The sequence below is a fragment of the Orcinus orca genome, chromosome 17 (assembly GCF_937001465.1).
Source record: "Orcinus orca chromosome 17, mOrcOrc1.1, whole genome shotgun sequence".
Classification (NCBI taxonomy): Eukaryota; Metazoa; Chordata; class Mammalia; order Artiodactyla; family Delphinidae; genus Orcinus; species Orcinus orca.
Window position 1 is genome coordinate 55,198,581 of NC_064575.1, and position 24,543 is coordinate 55,223,123.

Sequence of the window (24,543 nt, forward strand, 5' to 3'; positions counted from 1 at the left end):
GGGGATGGAAAAAGATATTTCATGCAAATGAAACCAAAAGAAAGCTGGAGTAGCAATTCTCATATCAGACAAAATAGACTTTAAAATAAAGACTATTACAAGAGACAAAGAAGGACACTACATAGTGATCAAGGGATCGATCCAAGAAGAAGATATAACAATTGTAAATATTTATGCACCCAACATAGGAGCACTTCAAAACATAAGGCAAATACTAACAGCCATAAAAGGGGAAATCGACAGTAACACATTCATAGTAGGGGACTTTAACAGCCCACTTTCACCAATGGACAGATCATCCAAAATGAAAATCAATAAGGAAACACAAGCTTTAAATGACACATTAAATAAGATGGACTTAGTTGATATTTATAGGACATTCCATCCAAAAACAACAGAATACACATTTTTCTCAAGTGCTCATGGAACATTCTCCAGGATAGATCATATCTTGGGTCACAAATCAAGCCTTGGTAAATTTAAGAAAATTGAAATTCTATCAAGTATCTTTTCCGACCACGATGCTATGAGATTAGATATCAATTACAGGAAAAGATCTGTAAAAAATACAAACACATGGAAGCTAAACAATACACTACTTAATAACAAAGTGATCACTAAAGAAATCAAAGAGGAAATCAAAAAATACCTAGAAACAAATGACAATGGAGACACGACGACCCAAAATCTATGGGATGCAGCAAAAGCAGTTCTAAGAGGGAAGTTATAGCAATACAATCCTACCTTAAGAAACAGGAAACATCTTGAATAAACAACCTAACCTTGCACCTAAAGCAATTAGAGAAAGAACAAAAACACCCCGAAGTTAGCAGAAGGAAAGAAATCATAAAAATCAGATCAGAAATAAATGAAAAGGAAATGAAGGAAACGATAGCAAAGATCAATAGAACTAAAAGCTGGTTCTTTGAGAAGATAAACAAAATTGATAAACCATTAGCCAGACTCATCAAGAAAAAAAGGGAGAAGACTCAAATCAATAGAATTAGAAATGAAAATGGAGAAGTAACAACTGACACTGCAGAAATACAAAAGATCATGAGAGATTACTACAAGCAACTCTATGCCAATAAAATGGACAACCTGGAAGAAATGGACAAATTCTTAGAAATGTACAACATGCCAAGACTGAATCAGAAAGAAATAGAAAATATGAACAGACCAATCACAAGCACTGAAATTGAAACTGTGATTAAAAATCTTCCAACAAACGAAATCCTAGGACCAGATGGCTTCACAGGCGAATTCTATCAAACATTTAGAGAAGAGCGAACACCTATCCTTCTCAAACTCTTCCAAAATATAGCAGAGGGAGGAACACTCCCAAACTCATTCTACGAGGCCACCATCACCCTGATACCAAAACCAGACAAGGATGTCACAAAGAAAGAAAACTACAGGCCAATATCACTGATGAACATAGATGCAAAAATCCTCAACAAAATACTAGCAAACAGAATCCAACAGCACATTAAAAGGATCATACACCATGATCAACTGGGGTTTATTCCAGGAATGCAAGGATTCTTCAACATACGCAAATCAATCAACGTGATACACCATATTAACAAACTGAAGGAGAAAAACCATATGATCATCTCAACAGATGCAGAGAAAGCTTTTGACAAAATTCAACACCCATTTATGATAAAAACCCTCCAGAAAGTAGGCATAGAGGGAACTTTCCTCAACATAATAAAGGCCATATATGACAAACCCACAGCCAACATCGTCCTCAATGGTGAAAAACTGAAAGCATTTCCACTAAGCTAAGGAACAACACAAGGTTGCCCACTCTCACCACTCTTATTCAACATAGTTTTGGAAGTTTTAGCCACAGCAATCAGAGAAGAAAAGGAAATAAAAGGAATCCAAATCGGAAAAGAAGAAGTAAAGCTGTCACTGTTTGCAGATGACATGTTACTATACATAGAGAATCCTAAAGATGCTACCAGAAAACTACTAGAGCTAATCAATGAATTTGGTAAAGTAGCAGGACACAAAATTAATGCACAGAAATCTCTGGCATTCCTATACACTAATGATGAAAAATCTGAAAGTGAAATCAAGAAAACACTCCCATTTTCCATTGCAGCAAAAAGCATAAAATATCTAGGAATAAACCTACCTAAGGAGACAAAAGACCTGTATGCAGAAAATTGTAAGACACTGATGAAAGAAATTAAAGATGATACAAATAGATGGAGAGATATACCATGTTCTTGGCTTGGAAGAATCAACATTGTGAAAATGACTCTACTATCCAAAGCAATCTACCGATTCAATGCAATCCCTATCAAACTACCACTGGCATTCTTCACAGAGCTAGAACAAAAAATTTCACAATTTGTATGGAAACACAAAAGACCCCGAATAGCCAAAGCAATCTTGAGAACGAAAAACGGAGCTGGAGGAATCAGGCTCCCTGACTTCAGGCTATACTACAAAGCTACAGTAATCAAGACAGTATGGTACTGGAACAAAAACATAAAGATAGATCAATGGAACAGGATAGAAAGCCCAGAGATAAACCCACGCACATATGGTCACCTTATCTTTGATAAAGGAGGCAGGAATGTACAGTGGAGAAAGGACAGCCTCTTCAATAAGTGGTGCTGGGAAAACTGGACAGGTACATGTAAAAGTATGAGATTAGATCACTCCCTAACACCATACACAAAAATAAACTCAAAATTGATTAAAGACCTAAATGTAAGGCCAGAAACTATCAAACTCTTAGAGAAAAACATAGGCAGAACACTCTATGACATAAATCACAGCAAGATCCTTTTTGACCCACCTCCTAGAGAAATGGAAATAAAAACAAAATAAACAAATGGGACCTAAAGAAACGTCAAAGCTTTTGCACAGCAAAGGAAACCATAAACAAGATGAAAAGACAACCCTCAGAATGGGAGAAAATATTTGCAAATGAAGCAACTGACAAAGGATTCATCTCCAAAATTTATAAGCAGCTCATGCAGCTTAGTAACAAAAAAACAAAGAACCCAATCCAAAAATGGGCAGAAGACCTAAATAGACATTTCTCCAAAGAAGATATACAGACTGCCAACAAACACATGAAAGAATGCTCAACATCAGTAATCATTAGAGAAATGCAAATCAAAACTACAATGAGATATCATCTCATACCAGTCAGAATGGCCATCATCAAAAAATCTAGAAACAATAAATGCTGGAGAGGGTGTGGAGAAAAGGGAACACTCTTGCACTGTTGGTGGGAATGTAAATTGATACAGCCACTGTGGAGAACAGTATGGAGGTTCCTTAAAAAACTACAAATAGAACTACCATATGCCCCAGCAATCCCACTACTGGGCATATACCCTGAGAAAACCATAATTCAAAAAGAGTCATGTAGCAAAATGTTCATTGCAGCTCTATTTACAATAGCCAGGAGATGGAAGCAACCTAAGTGTCCATCATTGGATGAATGGATAAAGAAGATGTGGCACATATATACAATGGAATATTACTCAGCCATAAAAAGAAATGAAATTGAGCTATTTGTAATGAGGTGGATAGACCCAGAGTCTGTCATACAGAGTGAAGTAAGTCAGAAAGAGAGACAAATACCGTATGCTAACACATATATATGGAATTTAAGAAAAAAATAATGTCATGAAGAACCTAGGGGTAAGACAGGAATAAAGACACAGACCTACTAGAGAAAGGACTTAAGGATATGGGGAGGGGGAAGGGTAAGCTGTGACAAAGAGAGAGAGAGGCATGGACATATATACACTACCAAACGTAAGGTAGATAGCTAGTGGGAAGCAGCCGCATAGCACAGGGCGATCAGCTCGGTGCTTTGTGACCACCTAGAGGGGTGGGATAGGGAGGGTGGGAGGGAGGGAGACGCAAGAGGGAAGAGATATGGGAACTTATGTATATATATAACTGATTCATTTTGTTGTAAAGCAGAAACTAACACACCATTGTAAAGCAATTATACTCCAATAAAGATGTTTAAAAAAAAGTATAAATAAATAAGACAGAATGAATTTTAACCTCATCTAGTTATGGAAAACATGGAAATAATAACACATGCCTTTTCTAGACCACACTTCCAGATTACAAAGATGAGAAAGGAAAGTTAACTTTGGCAAATAAATACGTTTAGAGTCTCCTAAAAAAAAAAACAAAGTCTAAGCGAAGAGAAAGAAAATAAAAGTCATCTGGGATGTTTAGAATTAGGGTAGAGGTAGCAGGGGGTGGAGAGGACAATTGGTAGAAGATAGGGCTGTAGAGATGTTTTGAAGGTCCTTGCATGTAAATTAACTGTTCAAATGTCATCCAATAAGTAATGCTGAAAATTAAAGGATTTTAGAGAGGAAAGTAGCATGAACAGACCCTGGTGTTTGAAAGGCAACTCTGGTCTTAGAGTATGGGATAGATTGTAGCAAGGCAGAGAGTGGAGGCAGGGGCACCAGCTGTGAGACTACTGCAATGGTCCAAACAAGACATGGGCCTCAAAGTAGAATGGTGGACATGATGGTGGAAATAAGGAGGCATTTTGGAAATAAAATTGACAAGACCTGGTAAAATATTAGAGCTAGAAGTGAGGGGTATGTGTAAGGGATTCTGTGGTGTGAGATGTGATTAATGTGCCATTGAAGGGAGGGGTTCTGAGAGATGGGTGAGAATGGCATGACAATGGGGACCTCAGGTCTTACCAGGCAAGTCTCCACTGCTGATCTTTACAACTACACCTGTCAGCTGGCTGGATAGGCTAACATATGAACATTTAGCCATTTGATTCTTCTTCATCCTCAGGTAGAAATTTTTAAATCATGAAATTAAAAAAAAATCTCTTTCTATATTTTGGATTATTATTTATGTAACCTCATATAGCAGTTTTTAAAACATAATATCCAAAAGTTCTTTAAAAGGGATATCTACATTTTTATATGAAAAGGAGGTATGAACGTAATAAAAATTCTTGATGTCCTTTCAATCATTCCAAGTATTTATATCAGTGACACATGAGGAACTAGGATTCAGAAACATGGAAATCAAGTAGAAGTGCTATTACATTTCAAAGATTTCAAGAATAATCCTCTAGGTACCCAATCTAAATTTATACCCTAATGTCTGCATCATGGTGCAGCAAAGCATCCTCTAAACCATGCAGAGAAGAAAATTGTTTTTCATTATTATTTTGGGGGATGGCATGGTGGTGGTGATACTGTTGTATTCCCAGTTTCCACTCTAGTGAAAACAATCAAAAAACTTCTCTATGAAGGCTTTTGCCACTCTGGTCCTAAAATGGGCCAGATTCTGGCTGAAAAATCAGGCAAAACAGACTGAATCCTGTGAAACTCACCACGCCTTTTTCCCATATTACTAACATCCGGTCCTCAACACCATTCACTCCATTGGGAATCTTAGTAAAATCGTCCTTTCCAAGAGCTTTCTGGCAGGTGTTGAAAGTGCAGTGGTCAGACCCTGTTATGGTTAGATCACCACTGTAAAAGAGAAACACACAAGAGCAATAGGGGTGAGTAGATAGAATATGTCAGGAGGAAGCTACCATAACCTTCCCTGGTCTCTGGACCCCATTCTCAACTGACAGTCAGAAAACTGCAATGGAGAATGGGCAGCTTTTTCAAGTACATATTTCACCCATGCCTGTCTCTATTCCAGGAAACACTTTGGGAGAATAATACTCTTACATGAAGTATGATGAAGGATCGTGCTTGGGTCAGAAAAAGTGGGTTCTAGGCTCCATCACCTACTGGCTATGTGACTATGAGTTTGTCCAGTGCTCAGTTTCTCATCTAGAAATTGGTAATTATATATACTTGATGACAATTATTCAGGGTCACTGGCAATAACATAAGTGAAAATTTCTTGTGAGTACAGAACTACACAAAGGTGAACCAGGGTGATCCACATGAACAGAGGCAGCCCCTGGCCACATGGCAATGTTGTGATGAGCAGAGGTGGGACACTGGCTGAGGATGTTGAGGTCACGAGCAACAGGAATTGTGCTTTGACCTGTGAGTCACCTTGGGGATGTAGAAGGCTGAAGGAGGTAGGAGCCTGAAAGGAAATGGCAAGTGAACTCTTGGACAGTCTGTGGTGAAAAGCTCTTTTGTTAACTTGGATCTGAGTATCCGTGAATGGGGAATGTCTGAATGTCCATGAATGGTGTATTTCTCAAGAATAAATGATCAACATGTCTCCCAAAACAGCATCTGAAAATAGTTTGGATGGCCTTTCATGGGGATAACCTCCTCAGAGGGTGGGATTTTGCCTTTCACCTCTCCAGTGGCTCTGCCCTAGATCATCATCTCTTGTATCTATACAACAAGCACATCTGGTTCCTGGGTTGTTTCAGCATAGAAAAATACTCAAGATTATTCTGTATGATAAAAATAGGGCATATTGAAGAGACCTGGTCCTAGGCAGCAAGAGATAGAAAAGACAACGAAAACATCAGAGCAGAGGAAAATTGCAGTAAAAATGATCCGATTTCTCTGTGGCCAGGAGAGATTTTATACCACATCATAACACAATTAAGCCAATGCTTTTGGGTCTCCAGATGAAGGATTCCCCAGGGCCTGTGAGGTCAAGTAGGACAGAAGACTGGGAGGTCAATGGAAGGTCCAGATGGTAGGACAAGATCTCCTACACTCAAAACACTCAAGATTTGGGACCAGCAAAACATCTTCTTTTGGCAAAATACCTTACAATCATCTACTAAACTATTACTTAGCCAATAGATTCATGAGGAAGTCAGGCGTTGAAGGGTCTGGTCGTAGGGGTGGACCCATAACGTGATGGGCGGCATGGGGCCATTCTCTATTCCAGTAGTGAGTGCCATCTGTGCCGAGACCTGCTGCGATGGCTTCTCCATAGACCACCTTCCCTGGAAAGTTCAAAGGGAAGCGTTCAGCACCTCGATTTGCTCTTAAGAGAGCCATTTGACAAACACATAAATATTAGTCTTCTCTGTCCTACCTAAACTACAATTTACCTCTCTGATCAGGACTGAAAAGTAAAATCTACTGTTTACCGAGCCTTTCCTATGCTCCAGTCAGTGTGCACTGCATGCTGTGGTAGATGATTGTACCCACTCGCTGAAATTAGGCTTGGCCTCATGGCTTCCTTTGGCCAATTATATATGAATAGAAGTAACATGTGCTGCTTCCAAGCAGAACCTGCTAGAGCCACAACGAGTTCTCCCTCTGTCATGAGACCAGTAGAAGCTGCTTCTTCAGGTGTGTCTCAGAATGAAGAGACTATAGAGCAGAGGCAGAGCCAACCGATGATGGATATGAGTATGAATAAGAAATAAATCTCTGCCATTGTAAGCCACTGATATTTTCGGTTAATTTGTCACTGTAGCATAACCTAGCAAAAGCTGGCTGAAATATGTGCCATTCTAATGGAATCTTCTCAAAAACCCTATCTGGGAAAAGCTATTATTATCTCCATTAAAGTATGAGTCCTGAGCAAATATCTAGAGAAAACTATAATTCAGAAAGATACATGCACCCCGATGTTCACTGCAGCACTATTTACAATAGCAACCTAAATGGAAGACATGGAAGCAACCTAAATGTCCATCAACAGGTGAATGGATAAAGAGGATGTGGTACATATATACAATGGAATATTACTCAGCCATAAAAAAGAATGGAATAATGCCATCTGCAGCAACATGGACGGACCTAGAGATTATCATATACTAAGTGAAGTAAGCCAGACAGAGAAAGAGAAATATCATATGATATCACTTATATGTGGAATCTAAAAAACAATGATACAAAAGAACTTATTTACAAAACAGAAACAGACCCACAGACATAGAAAACAAACTTATGGTTACCAAAGGGGAAGGGAGGGAGGGATAAATTAGGAGTTTGGGATTAACAAATACACACTACTATATGTAAAATAGATAAACAACGAGGACCTACTGTATAGCACAGGGAACTATATTTAATATTTTGTAATAATCTGTAAGGGAAAAGAATCTGAAAAAGAATATATATATATATATATATATGTATATATGTGTATAACTGAATCACTTTGCGGTACACCTGAAACTAACACAGCATTATAAATCAACTATATTTCAATAAAATAAATAAATAAAGATAAAACTTTTATAAAAGATGAGGTTAAGGCTTATAGGATTAAGTAACTTTTGTACAGTTAAATTACACGCACTCAGCATAGACGGGGTGGAGAAGGTAGGGTCTGAATCCAGGCATTTTGACTTGAGTGGTCCTAACCTCTACGCTATACTATCCTGATGACAATGATCTTATGGTCATACAGAGTCCAACCACACTATATCTCTGTTGCAAGTAGACTGATCATCTTTGCACACCCTTAAGGTATAAACCTCCTCTATGTTAAATAAAATAACACTCAGATAATAAAACTGTAGCCAGAACTGCATATTTATAAAATCATGCAAATGAGGCCATCAAAAGCACACAGTGTTAGAAAAGTTAATAGCTTGTAGTGAATTTGAATTTAAAATCAGGAGCCTATCTCTGATTAGCATTTGTCAGCATAATAGATTCTTTGGCATCCACCTGCTCATATCCAAGCAGTCATGAAGGAGAGTGCACAGAAAGGAGAAGCTGGCATCCCAATTACTTCACTCTGGTTAACCAGACGCCACAGACTTGAGTTAAAATCCTGATATACAACTGAAATGCACTGATTTCCTCAGAGTTCTGACAGTGGATGGCCACCAGCTGCCTGAGTCATATGGAACTGGAACGTAGCACCCCATTACCTCACAGATCATTTCTCCCCCAAATGAGCCATCTTCCTCCAGTGAGCCTAGGGATTTGAAAAACCCTGAAAGCAAGGCTGCTTGAAGCCTAACCAACTTTGCCTCTTATGTAACCTAGCATCAAACTATTGTTAATAAAAGTTATCCTCCAAGAAGTGAGCCACGGCTAATATCCTTCACTTTCATGATATACACACACTAGATGAATCCCACCCCGTTTCTTACTGTCCTATTCCCAGAAAAAAGGAAATGCCGTTAGTATCTCCTTCTGGTGTACCGAACAAGAAGCAATCACTTTTAACATGAACTAAGAGGTAATGCACTATTTACTGGAGAGATAACAGGACGGGCATGGTATTTCATCTGCAGGTACAAAGAGACCTTCCTATTCCAAGAGAACTTCTTACGGATGCTTGGACGATGAAAAACTCAGATTCTTGATCTGCAATCACTTTACAAGTTGCCAACTCAGGATTTTTCCTGGTACTTCATTACAGAGCAAAGAGTCTTATCACATGTTCTGTTCAATCATTTGGCCCATCAAGGTGGTATGGGAATACAGTTCCAAAATTTCTACAATTTTAATAGCTCTCAGGAAAAATTAAAAGTGTCAGCATCTACCAGGAGTCTGCCAGGACTGTTTTGAAACCAGATGACAGGTAATTTCCTTGGAAGGGTTTAGCACCTTTACAATATGACGTGCCACTTTTTTGGTATATACAACAAGCTCTTCGTTAACAGGGTTATTTTCAACTGTCTCCCCATTAATTTACCTGTAAGTACTTAAAAAAATGAAAAAATAAAAAAGTAAAAATTCCTAACTATTCTTCCCTGTATTTCACAATGGTTCTAAGACATTTTTCAAAGGACTAAACAGCATGCAAACTGTAAAAAGAAAACAAGGGGCCTAGATAATACATAAATTGAAGAATCAAACTAGATTAATTCAGCATAACGGTGGGTTCTGTTAGATTTGGGCCAGAAATAAAGTAGTAATAAACATATCTAATGTATGTATAGCACTCTAGAGTTTGCAAATACAGCTTGAAGGTCATATATCTTACTTGACCTTCATGGCAACCCAAACACTGGTTTGACAGACAAAGAAACTGACACTCAATAAGACTAATTTGTCTATGACACAGGGGTAGTGAGTGGTACATTAGAATTAGAATCCTAGTATACTGGTAACATACCATACATATGCAGTATGTTAGTAGGAAAAGTATCATTTTTCATTTCTTGGTAAAGAGGATGTTATTTTTAAAAGTCAACCATAAGATCTGTGGATGTGGTTAAGCAATTTTCCAATTTCACTTACTGGTTTGATTTACTACATTTAACAGGTTAGTAATGAAAAGTCCTAGATCTGTCCTAGCCTGATACTCTCCTGATTACATTCGAGACCAGACGATTTCAGCAACTCCTGGCAGATAGTACATATCCATCATTAATATCCTCCCACTGTCTCAGCCAGTTTCACATTATGTTGTATCCTGTCTCCCCATACGTGTTCTCTCCTTCTTTCTCCATCATTTAGCTCAAAACCAAAAAAAAACCTTCACTTATGATGCAATCTCCCAGTTAAAGGAGTTCTGCTCTCTGAGAGACTGTTACGATTTCCAAATAGTGAAACATGTCCAACCAACCAAAACTACCCCCAATCCCTGAACAGACAGCCCATTGTTTATTAGATGAAAGTGATAGAGCAGATGTTAACATCTTGTCTGAATTTGGGAGCAGCATTTAATCAAGTCATGAGATCTTTTAGAAAAGGTTGAAAGATGCAGAGAAGCTGGCATAGGTGCCCCGGAGTGGAAGCACCGGCTGCCAAACAGAAGGCCAAACGCTTTTATAAAAATAATTTCTCCCGGCTAGAAGGATAAAGTAGAACCTTCCTGGGCTTCGTCTGGGTTCAAAATATTACACTTACAACGAAAGAAAATAATTGAGAAGGAAAATACGTAGAAGCAGCATAATAAAGTAGGTCACACAGATTCAGGTTCAAATCCCGATTTTGCTTTTAGTTGGTGACCTTGTGCATGATGAGTCATTGCTCTTGGTCTCAGTTTTTCTCATCTATGAAATGGGATCGTAACGTCCCTCTAGTGTGGCAATTTTGTGAGGATCAAACAACTTAACATATACGAAAATATCTAGCATCTTCCTGGGATCCTGGAGTCACTTCATGTTATGAGCTGAATTGTGTCCCTTGTCAAAATTCACATGTTAAAGTCCTAACCCCCAGGATCTCAGAATGTGATTGTATTTGGAGATAGGGCGCTTTAAAGAGGTAATTAGGTTAAAATGAGGTCATTAGAAGTGAGCCCTCATTCAATACGACTGGGGTCCTTAAAAGAGGTAATTAGGTTAAAATAAGGTCATTAGAAGTGAGCCCTCATTCAATACAACTGGGGTCCTTATAAGGAGAGGAAATCTGGACGGACACACACACACACACAGAGGGAAGACAATGTGAAGACACAAGGAGGAGACAGCCCTTCCAAGCCAAGGAGAGAGGTCTGGAGCGCACGCCTCCTTCCTTCAGTGCCCACAGGTAAACCAATGTTGCCAACACTTAGGCCTTGAACTTCTATCCTCCAGGATTGTGAGAAAATTAATTTCCATTGTTTTAAACCACCCAGTCTGTGGTACTTTGTTAGAGCAGCAAACAAATACATTCTACAAATGTTAGTTTCCTTATGGTTACACAGTTCTTCTTCTTCTTTTTTTTTCAATCTTTTAAAATGGGCAGTCTTGAACTGCTTTGCAGTTGGACATAAGGTAAATCATCTTGTTCTAAATTTAAAGGACAAGGGATGTTTGGATGTTCATGCACAAGAAAGAAAAAGGAAACCTGAGATTCAAATCCACCTTAACTCGGGCACACATCAACCCTTTCTTAGGAAAAGTACTGGTTACCAAGCATCAGCTCATCGTACTTGTGTGAGATTTGGTTTTCTCTATTCAGCACCAACAAGCAGGGGGCAGTGTGACCACATGGGCAGAGAGTGGCCTCTGTGTGGCCCTTTCTCCCTGTTAGTCCCCAAATACAAGAGAAATACGCTGGGGGGGCAGGGGGCAGAGTTTAAATAAAATGGAAACTAGGACATCTAAACCTCCCTGTAAGAGAAGTTTATATTTTACAGCAATAAGCCTGGAAAATAAAGCTTTCTACAACATGCAAAACCAAAACCAAAGCAAAGCAAAGCAAACGAAAAACCCCCAACCATCATGTAGCCCAGTTCACTGGAAGCTACCTGAGAACCAAAGTTATCTTAATCATTTTTGCAAATCCAATGCCAAAAGCACAGTGCCAAGCACATATTAGGTGTCCAATAACTTGGTTTTTTATGAAAAGCATAAAGAAAACATGTTATTAATAAGTTCAAGTGACAGTCATATTTATACCCTGAAGACACGAATATGGATGTAAAATAGAATGAGTTTTATTAAGGTAAATTAAAACAAGTTAAACAGGGAACTAAAAAACAGTATTGAAAATTTCAGTCATTAATTGGTAAACAAATTTATGATAACAGATATACACCGAAGAGAGCAGCAAGTAAGCTGCTGGGAGAAACTGCCACCACTCTAAGCAAAGCACCAGAAAAATAATGAATCCACGTGCATGCAAGTTCTACTGGGAGGTGGGAAGGAGAGGTGAACAATATGTCTTTTTAAACACTATTAATTCCATAGGTCAATACACGGCAGAAAAGGAACATCGATACCCAAAGCTATTCAAACCAAAGTAAAAAGTACCTCTGTCACTGAAACAAATGACATATATGGACACATATACTATCTGCACAAAGACTAGAGTACAGTGAGTGAGAGAGGTCTAAGAGTGGTAGGTGGGAACTTCTATATGAGATACAATTTCAGCTGGTTTGTCCAACTTTATACTGGGGGTATGGAGCAAGGGAGGGGGGATTCTGCTTCTGGAAGAAAAGGATAACACTCTAGGGACAGCCTTCTGATTCACTTGCCTCATTTTTGCAAAAGTGGCTTCTCACAGTAAAGATGGGAACTAACCTAGTTACTCAACTTAGATTAACTGAGACTTGAAATAAGCATGAAATTGAAATTCCTTGCAAACGGTCAAAGGCAACTCAGCTCTCCATGGCTTGCACGTGAAAGCTTTCTTCTTTTCCCTGTAACCTGCTTTTCACTTTTTATTGCAGGTGCTGAACGCTAAAAGGAAATATCATGGTAGGGAAACCGCAGGCTTTGAAAGAAAGCTGATGGACTGAACATGCATTCCCGTCTCTGGCTTTCCAGTTCACATCAAACCCCGGTGAAGATGTACAACAGATGAACAAAATCCAAAACGGTGCTGAGAATAAAAGAGGAACCACGGCCGACCAGAGGTTATGACAGATTGTAGGAAGACAGAAAGCAGATGGGATGGCAATGCTTATTAAGGAAAGTAGAGGCAGCTACAGCTTGAACTCAAACGAGCAGAAGGGTCATGACAGACATTCCTCCTGCTGCGGGGAAGGGGATGAGTTGGGGCAGTTAGCCCTCATCCCGCCCTCTGCCTGGGGAATAAAGCTTTCTAAGGTGGTGCTGATGCTACAGAGTGAAGCTCACCTGAAAACCGAAGCTCACCAGTAACCACGCCCCATTTACATTCACAAAGTTCACAGTCTCACTGTTGGTGCTCTCATTTGGGGGCGGGGCCTACTCACCAGCAGAGGGGGATCCACACCAGCTCCCTACTCTAATCACCTGAACTGTCCAGTCATGAATACAGACAGCCCAAGATCACCAGACACTTAAAGAAAAAACAAACAACATAAAAAGAAGGGCCAAGATGTTTAAAAAAAAAACTGAAAAATTGACTCAGCAAGAAACAAGATGATCCAGAAAACAGAATTTAAAAAAAAAAAAATCTCTGTTAGTATTCTAATGAGGTCAAAAAGATCTCATCCATTGAAGGAAAAGTGTTTTCTTGGAAATAAATATATGATTACCAAAATGAAAGTTTATTAGAAGGAAAGAAGAAGTAAACAAAATCCTTTCCTAAAATATAGAGCAAAAATCAGGGTTTTTTAAAGGTGAAAGTAGTTAAAGGACATGGAGGCTTAGTTCAAGAGGTCTTCTAGTGGAGTTCCAAGAGAGGAACAGAGAAAATTAATATGAAGGAAATAATAGAAGAAAAATGTTCAGAATCAAAGATCAGCCTTCAGATTAAACAGACATCTGAACATGAAGGTGAATTTTTAAAATCCTACCGCTAAACATAGTCTTAATATAAATTCTGGAAGTCTAAAATGAAGAGAAAATATAAAAATCTTCCAGATGGTGAAAAGAGTGACAAAAGGACATGAATTTTATTGGCATTTGTCTACGTAACAGTAACACTAGACGCCAGAAGGGAATGAAATGGTGCCCTTATAATTCACAAGGAAATAACTCTGAACCTAGAATTCTATGTCCGTTCAAGTTGCAAACAAGCTTGAGGACAAAGAATCAGAAAATTTACCTTCTAACACTCTTCCTTTAAAACTCACATGAGAGGGACTTCCCTGGTGGCCCAGTGGTTAAGAATCTGCCTTCCAAGGCAGGGGACACAGGGAACTAAGATCCCACATGCTGCGGGGCAACTAAGCCCGAGCACTCTGGAGCCCGTGTGCCACAGCAACTAAGACCTGATGCAGCGAAATAACTAACTAAATAAATATTTTTTTAAAAAATCACACGAGAATCTTCACAGTGATTCAAGAAAAGGGGAGAGATGGGAACCAAGAAACAGTATATCCAACCTAGGATTCTGTGAAAAGAAATCCAAGGATGGCATCTCTACAGCTTGGAAAGTATAAACATAAAGCAGAAAGCCAAAAGATTCTCCTCTTAAAAAAATATCTCTGCAAGAAGGGCTGATTCATTTCAACAGAAGCTGATTCCATTCAATAGAAGGTATGAGGTAGAAGCTAGAAAATCTTCATGATATAGTAAAGGAGGTGTACATGTTTCTTTTCCGAACCTATATTAAAAAGAGCTAATTGGAAAAATTCCAAGCCAAAAAAAAGACAAGACAATAATGGTCTAAATATGTAGCAAACTAAAAAAATAAGGCATGCTGTTAATCTTATGGGAGTGTAGGAAAGGAAACCCACTTCACCTTGACACCTGGCCTCTCCAAGAGTTAAATGACATTAGCTTTCACTCTCAAGTTAGTGATATAAATTCCTCTGAGGTTCTCTTCTCTTGAATTGTTTCTACCAAGAAGAATATATCCACAATCTTACTTTATAAGTTCTAAATTTTAGACCTAACCTATAGACAAAGCTTGGAAGACCTGATTCTAGTCCTAGAGCCAACTGAAAATGCTGTAACTCCTGTCCATGTAAAGATAATAATACAGCTGAAAGAAGTCAGGAGGGGGCAGAGAGGGTGATGCTGGGCCTCTCAATTCCTTTTCAGCCTAGTAGAGAATAAAGAGATACCACACACAAAAAAATAGCCAAAACACATAAATTTAAGTAATATTACCTGAAGTGAACATTTACTACTAACAAAACTCAGGAGGTGAGAGGTAAGATTTATGTAGGCTAGACTGTTCTTTTTTCATCACTCAGAGTCAAGTGATACTGTCAAAAATTTATGTCATTGCTTACAAATTTATGGTTTAGAAATTTGAAGGAAACCACCAAAAAAATAGACATGGTTAAAAATTGCTAGTTCCAAGGACTGAGCTGAGAGAGAGAGAAGATGTTTACTCTTCACTTAATACATTCTTGATCATTTCCATTTCTGGAATGTTTTCTTCTTTTAACAATGATAAAAAAATAACAAAATGATGGCAATATTTTAAATAAATTTGTTAAAAATGTAAGGCCAATAAACAAAACCAATTAAATATAAACTTGGTATCTGCATTTCCCAACTCTGTAAACTGATTTCTTCTGGAACAGAGTGGAGGGTAATAAAAAATATGGGCTTTGGAGTTGGATAGACTTGAATTTCAGGTTTAGGACGTACTAGTAAAGTGATCTTGGGCTTAATTTACCAAACTTTCCCAAGCCTCAATTTCATCAGTCACAAAACAGTGATAAAATTTAGCTTGAAAGATTGTTATGACAATTTAAAAAAATATTGTATATTACAATGCAGTGGTGAGATAATATATAACAAAACTTGAAATGAGATAAAAGATATACTAAAATATGTGCCAAGCACATATTAAGCACTCAACAAAGTTAGTTGTTATAATCATTAACCCTCAGGTCGCTATCTCTGAAGGGTATATAGTTGGCAATTGAACAATAAAATCCAAGGTAATAAGAGCATTGAATTGCTAGGCAACTACAATAGAGACAATTACTAATTGGGTATCTTTTGTGCCTCCTTGGGCAGTGAGTCTCAAATTCAATACGCATAGGAATCACCTGGGGTTCTAGTTATAAGGGGACATTCTGATTCAGTGCATCTGGGATGGGGTCCAAGGACCTGCATTGCTAACGAGCTCTCACGGGATGCAGCACTGTGTTCCAGGGACCACACTCGGAGTGGCAAGGCCCTAGATGATGGAATGGGCTGGCAAAGGTATTTACAGATGTTCATATTACAAATCTATAAGGCTGAATTTTTTCTTCTTTAAACAAGATAACAATGAATCGATGTATCTTGCTCTTTTATGTTCAGAAATTACATTAGATAATAAATGCATACATGGGACTTCCTTGGTGGTGCAATGGTTAAGAATCCACCTGCCAATGCAGGGGACACAGGTTCGATCCCTGGTCCGGGAAGATCCCACATGCCACGGAGCAACTAAGCCTGTGTGCCACAACTATTGAGCCTGTGCTCTAGAGCCCACGAGCCACAACTACTGAAGCCCACACTCTCTAGGGCCTGCATGCCACAGCTGCTGAGCCAGCGTGCTGCAACTACCGAAGCCCCTGTGCCTAGAGCCCGTGTGCCACAATGAGAAGCCACCACAATGAGAAGCCCGCGCACCGCAACGAAGACCCAATGCAGCCTAATTAAATAAATAAATAATAAATTTTAAAAATAACTTTAAAAAAATAAATGCATACAGAGTAATCTTCTGTAAAAGCTCAGTGTGTCCACCAGCTCTTGTCACTCTGTACTCCCCACGGACCTGCCCTTGGATTAGCTGATGCAGTCACCATGTGAATGGACTGACACTGCTTGACCACCTGTGAGAGGTCACATGCCAGCGATGGAACAATCTCTCGTGCTAATTTATTCTGGACCTCTGCTGCCTCTGACGACTGCACATTAGAGTATTTTCACAAGTGTTATTACGGTAAATCTGACTCAACTAGAGCATCTGGGCTGACGTTTTAAGTATTTCATGTTTACAACCTCTTTGCAAAGGGATTTAGCAACGTCCAAAAAGTAGATATGCACTTGCCCTTTGAACCATTTCCAGGTTCTCATTTCTAGGACTCTTCCCTGAGGCTACGCTTTTGTGGGAGACAGAATAATGGCGCCCCAAAGATGTCCCCATAACCTGTGAATATGTTAGCCCTACTTGGCAGAAGGGACTTCACCGATGTGAGTAAATTAAGGATCTTGAGATAGGGAGATTATCCTGAATTAATTAGGTGGGTTCAATGTCATCCAAGGACCCTTAAAGTAGAAGAGAGATCAGGATAATGCAATGTTCTCCATCCACCATTGCTGGCTGTGAAAATGGAGGAAGGGAGACAGGAAGCAAGGAATGTAGGTGGTCTCTAGAAGCCAGAGAAGGCAAGGAAGGGCATACCCCCTAGAGCCTCCAGAAGGAACACAGCTCTGCTAACACCTTGGTTTCAGCCCAGTGTGACCGACTGCAGACTTCCGACCTCCAGAGCTGTAAGATAATAAATTTGTGTTGCTTTAAGCCATTAGGTTTGCTGTAATTTGTTACAGCAGTAATAGGAGACTAATACACCTTCCACAAATATGAAATAGCATAGGCAAAGGACATCACTGTGGTTTTATTTGTAACAGCTAAAGACTGGAAACGACCCAAATATCCATAATTAGAGACTAGTTGAACAAATACAGTGGCATCCTCTGCACCTGTAAACAAGAATGAGGACGCTCTCTATACCTAATATGAGCTGACCTTCAGGACATATTTTCAAGCAGGAAAAAACAAGATACAGCACACTATGGATTTCACCTTTCAAGTAGGAAAGAAAGAGAAATAAGAATATACATATGTTCCTTTTTCATAAAGAGAAACACTACAGGGTAGGCCAGAAATAAATTAATAAAAATAATTACTTATGGGTATGTGATGAAGAAGCTAGGGAAGGAAGCAAGATATCTCTGAGAATATAGCTTTTATTTTTTTTTTTGAGAATATATCTTTTAATATATCACTTTGACTTTTGGGCCAGGTAAGTGTTTTCCATATTCAAAATATAAAATTATATTTAAAAATAATTTAAAATAAAATTAAAATATTCATATTTAATTTTAATAGTTTTCTGCCTACGATTTACATTCTAAAACCTTCCCTAGACTTACTCCGCTGCTAATGGAATTCTATCCCAATGCAAAATAAATACTCAAATCGAGAAACTTTCCTGACAGAACTGGCAAAATCACAGATTGCTGGTGGGTTAAGATTGACCATTTCTGCTGATTTTGCTGTTTGTTAAACCATATTCTGACGTTACGGACCTGACTGACAGGCTATGGGACACGGTACACCACTTGCAAAGCACATAGAGAAAACCAATTTCACAGAGCTAGCAACAGCGCCATCTGGTGGCAAAACCTAAAGCTATAACTTAAAAATTGAAGTACACATTCTTTTTGAAGTGGTGTGCTCTTTTATACTGAAATTATACTATAGGTGGGGAAAAAAAGCAACCAGAAATGGCTGGTAGTAAGACCTTATTAACTCCTCTGTGAAACTGAGGTGACTCAATACACGATACTGATATATTACATTTAAAAATGCATTTAGCTTGCACAAAATCCTTATTGAAACTCAAGCAACAAGAAGCAATTTTGAAAAAAATTATTTTAGTGTCAATTACAGACATGCCAAATCTATTTTCATAGTTTTTAAGATCGATGTTATAAAAATGCAGCCAGTTTCAGGTTAAAAAAACAAACAGCCAGGATGATTTACACAACTACTTCTGATTATCCGGGTTCCTAAAAGTGAGAGATAGAAACGACTACCACATCCCAGGAGGGTCTAAACTACTGAATAAAACACACCTCATTTGTCTTTCATTCTTCCTTTCCCAGTACAGGCTAATGAATAAAATTATTTCCATGTTCAATTCTTATCAAAAATAGGAGATTTTCTCCTTCTTTTAAGATGACTGTTTACACATAAAATTACACTATCGGAGTGAGGCAATTAAGCAATTTGGAGTAAACATAACTTTGCTTTAAAAATCTTAAAATAATTGTCATAAAAACACTATTTGGATAATTGCTTCAATCGCGCCAACAATCACGTTGCTGTGAGATGAATCAATTCGATTCAAAAGAAATTTGTGGAGCACCTACTGTGTGCCCTGCCTGACCCTGATTCAGGTACTGGAAGGGCTAGTGGAGGTGCCTAAGAGCCAGGGAAGCTTCTGTAAAGTTCACTGGAGAGTTGGCAGTTAGTGGTGTGAAGGGCGGGGCTTGCGGCTGAAGAGGGCAGAAACAGACAGACGTGTAAGGCTGCGAGAACACAGAAAGGATGCTAATAAAAAGGGAGGAAGAAACGTTGGGATTGGGATTGACATATATACACCAATATGTATAAAACGTAATAGGAACCTTCTGTATAAAAAAATAAAATTCAAAATAAAAAAGAAAGAAAAGCTGTGGGAATTCATGGGCAACTTTCTGATAACCAAGAGCAGGGGTTGGCGTTATTTTACCTTACACTTTAGCTAACAGTACTAGTTGTAAGCGAGGCTACAGTTCAGGAATTACCATCCCTCCTGGCATCTGCTATCACCCTTGCTGCGGACTTGCTCATCACGTGCACAACGCACAGAGGGCAGTTCACGGCGCCGGCTATGGTGATGGCTCTCAGCGTGGCTTCCGCCTCCACCGCTTCTGGGCGGCCCAGCTCATGGCCCTCAGGACCCGTTATCCCCAAAGCCAACATCTTCTTTGCTCCCTAAAAAAGGCAGCAGGAACATACACACCGGTGAGAAAGGTTTACTAACGACAACTCCTACAATTATGTTGTGAAACGAATGCACTGCCAGGCTTTTATTTTAGATCTATCAGGTATAGGTGTGTGTGAATGTGTGCGTAGACAGTGTGTGTTTTGGGTAAAAATAATCTACTACTCTCAAAGCATATGTTAATTTTTCATATACATATTTCACAATCAAATTATTTTGATTGAAAAGGTGACAAAGATATGAGGTCTGTTCTAATCACAGTCTTTGAAAAGTAGTGTCCATATTTAAGACTTTTTATTGGTTCAGAACAAAATATAATAAAACAAAGTATTCTAGTCCCCCATATTATATCCTTGATGAAGCAACTCATGCGATTATGTAGTTAGTTCTATGTTTTACTGATTCATTCTCTTCATTGCCTTCTTCCCCGATCCACGGAGTGATATTAGACCAGTATTTCCCCTCTCCAAAAGGGTTATTCCTTCCTTACAAAAAAGTCTGGAAGTCAAGACTCAGAGTGTCAAAATGACTCGCCTGGTGTCACACAGCTAGGACGCGGAAGAGTCCAGTTTAAACCTCGTGTGCTTGAGCTTACAGCTCATGCTTTCCTCTTATCAACCCCCCTGCCCACCGCCCTCCCCCCATCCTGGCCACGGGGCCTCCATCTCACTGACTTTAATGGGAACTGAGCCCAGGGAGACAGAAAGATCAGCTAATATAAAGGGTACGAGACAGCTCTTTAAATCTTGCAGATGGTGTACCCTTTGGGCATTAATAACGGAATTAACGTGAGAAATATCATCTAGATTCCTCCACAGCACATTTTAATACCCAGTTTCTGAAAAGAATGGGGCTTTAAACAGCTACCTAATGCACTGCTTTACTCATCAGATTTCACCGATGTCCACACTTTGGCATTTTGAACCAGCAGCTTGAGCTACCTAAAAAAAAAAAAAAAATGCTGGGGCCACAAAGAAAAATATTTGTGTTTTTAGAATAAACCTTGTCTGAGATCTAATAACTGATCTGAAAAAGGGAACTCCTCATTCCAATACATATGCCACCTGCAAAAAACTCAGAGCCGGACAGCAAGTAATTCAAGTCAAGCGTTTCCAAGCCACATAAAATCAGTTTCTGAATTTCCTTTCTTCCAATCCATTAAAGGAATTTACCTACCTGGGGCCAGTCGTCCTCACCCTAAGTTATGGCCATTTTCATTTCTGTGGAAGCTCTGGAAGGCAGTTACTTACCTCTGCAATTAGGTCTCCATTTTCTGCATGAACTTCAGCAATGGCTCCAATTTCCTTGCACCAGGAGAAGACCTTGTACAGCTCCACATCTCTCAGCATGTACAGATCTCTATAGGCCATAAACGTCTTGAAGGAGTTCACACCTTTATCTTGGGTAAGGATTTTCATTTCTTCTTTAACCTAAAATGGCACAAAACCCACAGCAGAATGTCACTCTTTAATTTAAAGATAATATCAGCATTCTCCAAATTCTTGCATTCAGAAGAAAGTGAAGTAAAATAAGGACATCAGTTGGACTCCAGAAAAATGTAATGAAGGTCTTGATCTTTCCCCTAGGTTAGACCTCATTTCATCTGATGAATTGCTGTTGTTACGATACTTTTATTTTTAAACATTATTTATTTATTTTGGCTGCTCTGGGTCTTAGTTGCGGCAGGCGGGATCTTTAGTTGCGGCATGTGGGATCTAGTTCCCTGACCAGGGATCGAACCCAGGCTCCCTGCATTGGGAGCGCAGAGTCTTAGCCATTGGACCACCAGGGAAGTAAGTCCCTACAATACTTTAAATCATGAAACAGTTAATAGTATTTCCCCCAAATACTTCACTGTTATACTTTATGAAATTCTCAGCATCTATCTCCTGATGAGAAGAAATTATTCTAGAACATGAAAACGAAGCCACTGGCAGCAACAGAGGCAATTGTGTCTCTAGAATGAATCAGAGCTAATCTGAAGTAAGGGTTTGGGGTCAAATCTGAAACCTACAGGATGAGTTCAGAGATGCGGGTAGTGGAAGATGCAGACTGAGCCACTGGCAGCTCCTGGGAGTGGAGTGACTCTGGACCTGTCAGAAGCCTCAGGAGCCTTCTGGGTTGCCAACTAAAAGGTTCTCATCACCGATTCCAATGTGTGGAGGTGGGGAGGTTCCCCACCTCACCAAGCGGCTCTCCAGACACCAGCTGGGGGGTATCCTACAATTAAACTCAATTTTCACACTATCTACCTGCACCACAGGTAGACTGCACTGTGTTCCACAAGTTAAGGGTTCAGTGCTATGGGGTGTCCAGGTTGTCACCTACACTTCTGACCAACTGGCTATAAGTGAGAGCTTCCCACAACCCCCTCCTCGGATTCAATTAATTTGCTAAAGCGGTTCACAGAACTCAGAGAAACATTTTACTTACTGGATCACCACCTTATGATAAAAGGATACGATAAAGGATATAGATGAACATCTGGATGGAAGAGGTATGTCCTAGGGCAAGGAATGGGGAAAGGGCACGGGGCTTGAATGCCCTCTCTGAGAGCGCCACTCTCCCCAAATCTCCAATCGGTCAGCATCCTGGAAGCTCTCCAAATCCTATCCTTTTAGGTTGTGGCGGAGGCTCAATTACACAGTCATGATTGATTAAAGCATTGGCCACTGGCGACTGATCCAGCCTCCAGCCCCTCTCCCCTCCCCTCCAGGTCAGCTGGGTGGGACTGAAATTTTCAACCCTCTAATAATACAGTTGACTCCTGGGGCAATCAGTCCCCATCTTTAGGTGGGGTCTAAAAATCACCTCTTTACCATAATAAAAGACACCTTTGTTGCTGTCATCACTTAGGAAATTCCAAGGGTTTTAGGAGCTCTGTGCCAGAAATGGGGACGGAGACCAGATATGCATTTCTTATTATAAATCGCAATGTCACACCAACGGTAAGGGACAAGTTAAGATCAAAACTAGCTTAGTAATTGCCCTTGCAGGTCCAATTCTAGTCTCAACAAAGACTAAAAACTTCAAAGGAAAAGTCAGAACACGATCAAATAAAATTGCTTGAATTTCTACATGTTAAAAAAAAAAAACCACACACACACATACATATATATAACATAAAATATAAAACAAAAATATATGACAAAACATAAAAATATATAACAGACATAGGATTATAGCTCTTAGTTAAGAAAAAATTTAAAAAGAGTTATTGCTGTTTCTACTTGATAAGAAAAACCTTAACATTCTAGGTAAAAAATGTTACAGTTCAAACAGTAAATACAAATGACTAATAAACATGGAAAAAATGTTAACTTTCCTACTGATTAAAAAGTATAAAATAGGGACTTCCCTGGTGGCACAGTGGTTAGGAATCCACCTGCCAATGCGGGGGACATGGGTTCGATCCAGGAAGATCCCACATGCCACGGAGCAACTAGGCCTGTGCGCCACAACTGCTGAGCCTGTGCTCTAGAGCCCACGAGCCACAACTACTGAGCCTGCGAGCCACAACTACTGAAGCCCACGTGCCTAGAGTCTGTGCTCCACAACAGGAGAAGCCACTGCAATGAGAAGCCCACACACAGCAATGAAGAGTAGCCCCCGCTCACCAGAAGTAGAGAAAGCCCGCGTGTAGCAACAAAGACCCGACGCAACCATAAATAAACAAATAAATTTATTTAAAAAAAAGTACAAAATAAAACAACGCAATTTTTCCCTACTGAATCAGCAAAGTTTTAAAAATGACAATATCACATGTTAAGTTACTCACTTCCACCACTATTTATTCCTTTACTAGTTTTCCTTACTTTCCTCCATAGCGCTTTATCACCTGGCATATAATATAGCTACTTGTTGATGGCCTGCCTCCTCCTCTAGAATTTCCACCCCGTAAGAGCAGGGCCTTTGTACAGTTTGTCCATTGCTATATCCTAGAATAGTGCCTGGTCCATAGTGGCCACTCAGTAGCTTTTTGTTGGATGAATAAATGCATGAAAAGGAACGGCAAACACCAAAATGCTGAGAATGGCATCACTGAAATGATGGAATGGGTTCCAAGATCCATTAAGCGACGACAGCAAGGGCAGGACTTGCGATAGTGTGCCTCATTTTTTTAAGCTTCTTTATAAGTTCATATTTTCTACCATGAGTCTATTAGTTTTATAGTCAGAAAAAAATTGCTTTAGACGTTGTTGGAATATTCACACGATGGGGTTCCCAAAGGGAGTTATGATCTGCATTGCTCAGATGAAATACCTATTACTCCCTGAGTGGAAGAGCCTTTCTGAAGGTGGCCTCGTTAAACATCCCTGCCATCCACATCCGTATCCACGGGTAAGTCTCACTAGACTGTATCGCTCTCGCACCATCAGCATCACCTGGGAGCTTGTTAGAAATGCAGAACCTCAGGCCCTGCCCCAGACCTACTGTGATGGGTTGACTGTGTCCCCCCCAGATTCATATGTTGAAGTCCTAACCCCCAGTACCAAATGTGACCTCGCTTGCGTAAAAAATTAATAAATAGAAACCTCAATTAAGCGGATGTCGGGAGACCAGAAGGGGGAGCTCTCACACCTGCATGTCAACACAGGGAAAAAAAAAAAAGACTCCTTTCTTGGC

The 24,543-nt window shown here is 39.5% G+C and overlaps 1 protein-coding gene across 4 annotated transcripts in view; it reads right to left on the bottom strand.

The window, feature by feature from the left end:
* The window catches only part of DPYS (dihydropyrimidinase), a 101,026-nt gene that overhangs the window by 60,439 nt on the left and 16,044 nt on the right, over positions 1–24,543 (bottom strand). For all 4 annotated transcript variants that reach the window (XM_033411267.2, XM_033411269.2, XM_033411268.2 and 1 more), the window contains 4 exons: positions 21,168–21,347; positions 19,718–19,907; positions 6,757–6,913; positions 5,366–5,507 (listed from right to left, as the gene is read on the bottom strand). In XM_033411267.2, coding sequence (XP_033267158.1) covers positions 5,366–5,507; positions 6,757–6,913; positions 19,718–19,907; positions 21,168–21,347 — 669 coding nt within the window. The remainder of the gene's footprint in view (positions 1–5,365; positions 5,508–6,756; positions 6,914–19,717; positions 19,908–21,167; positions 21,348–24,543) is intronic.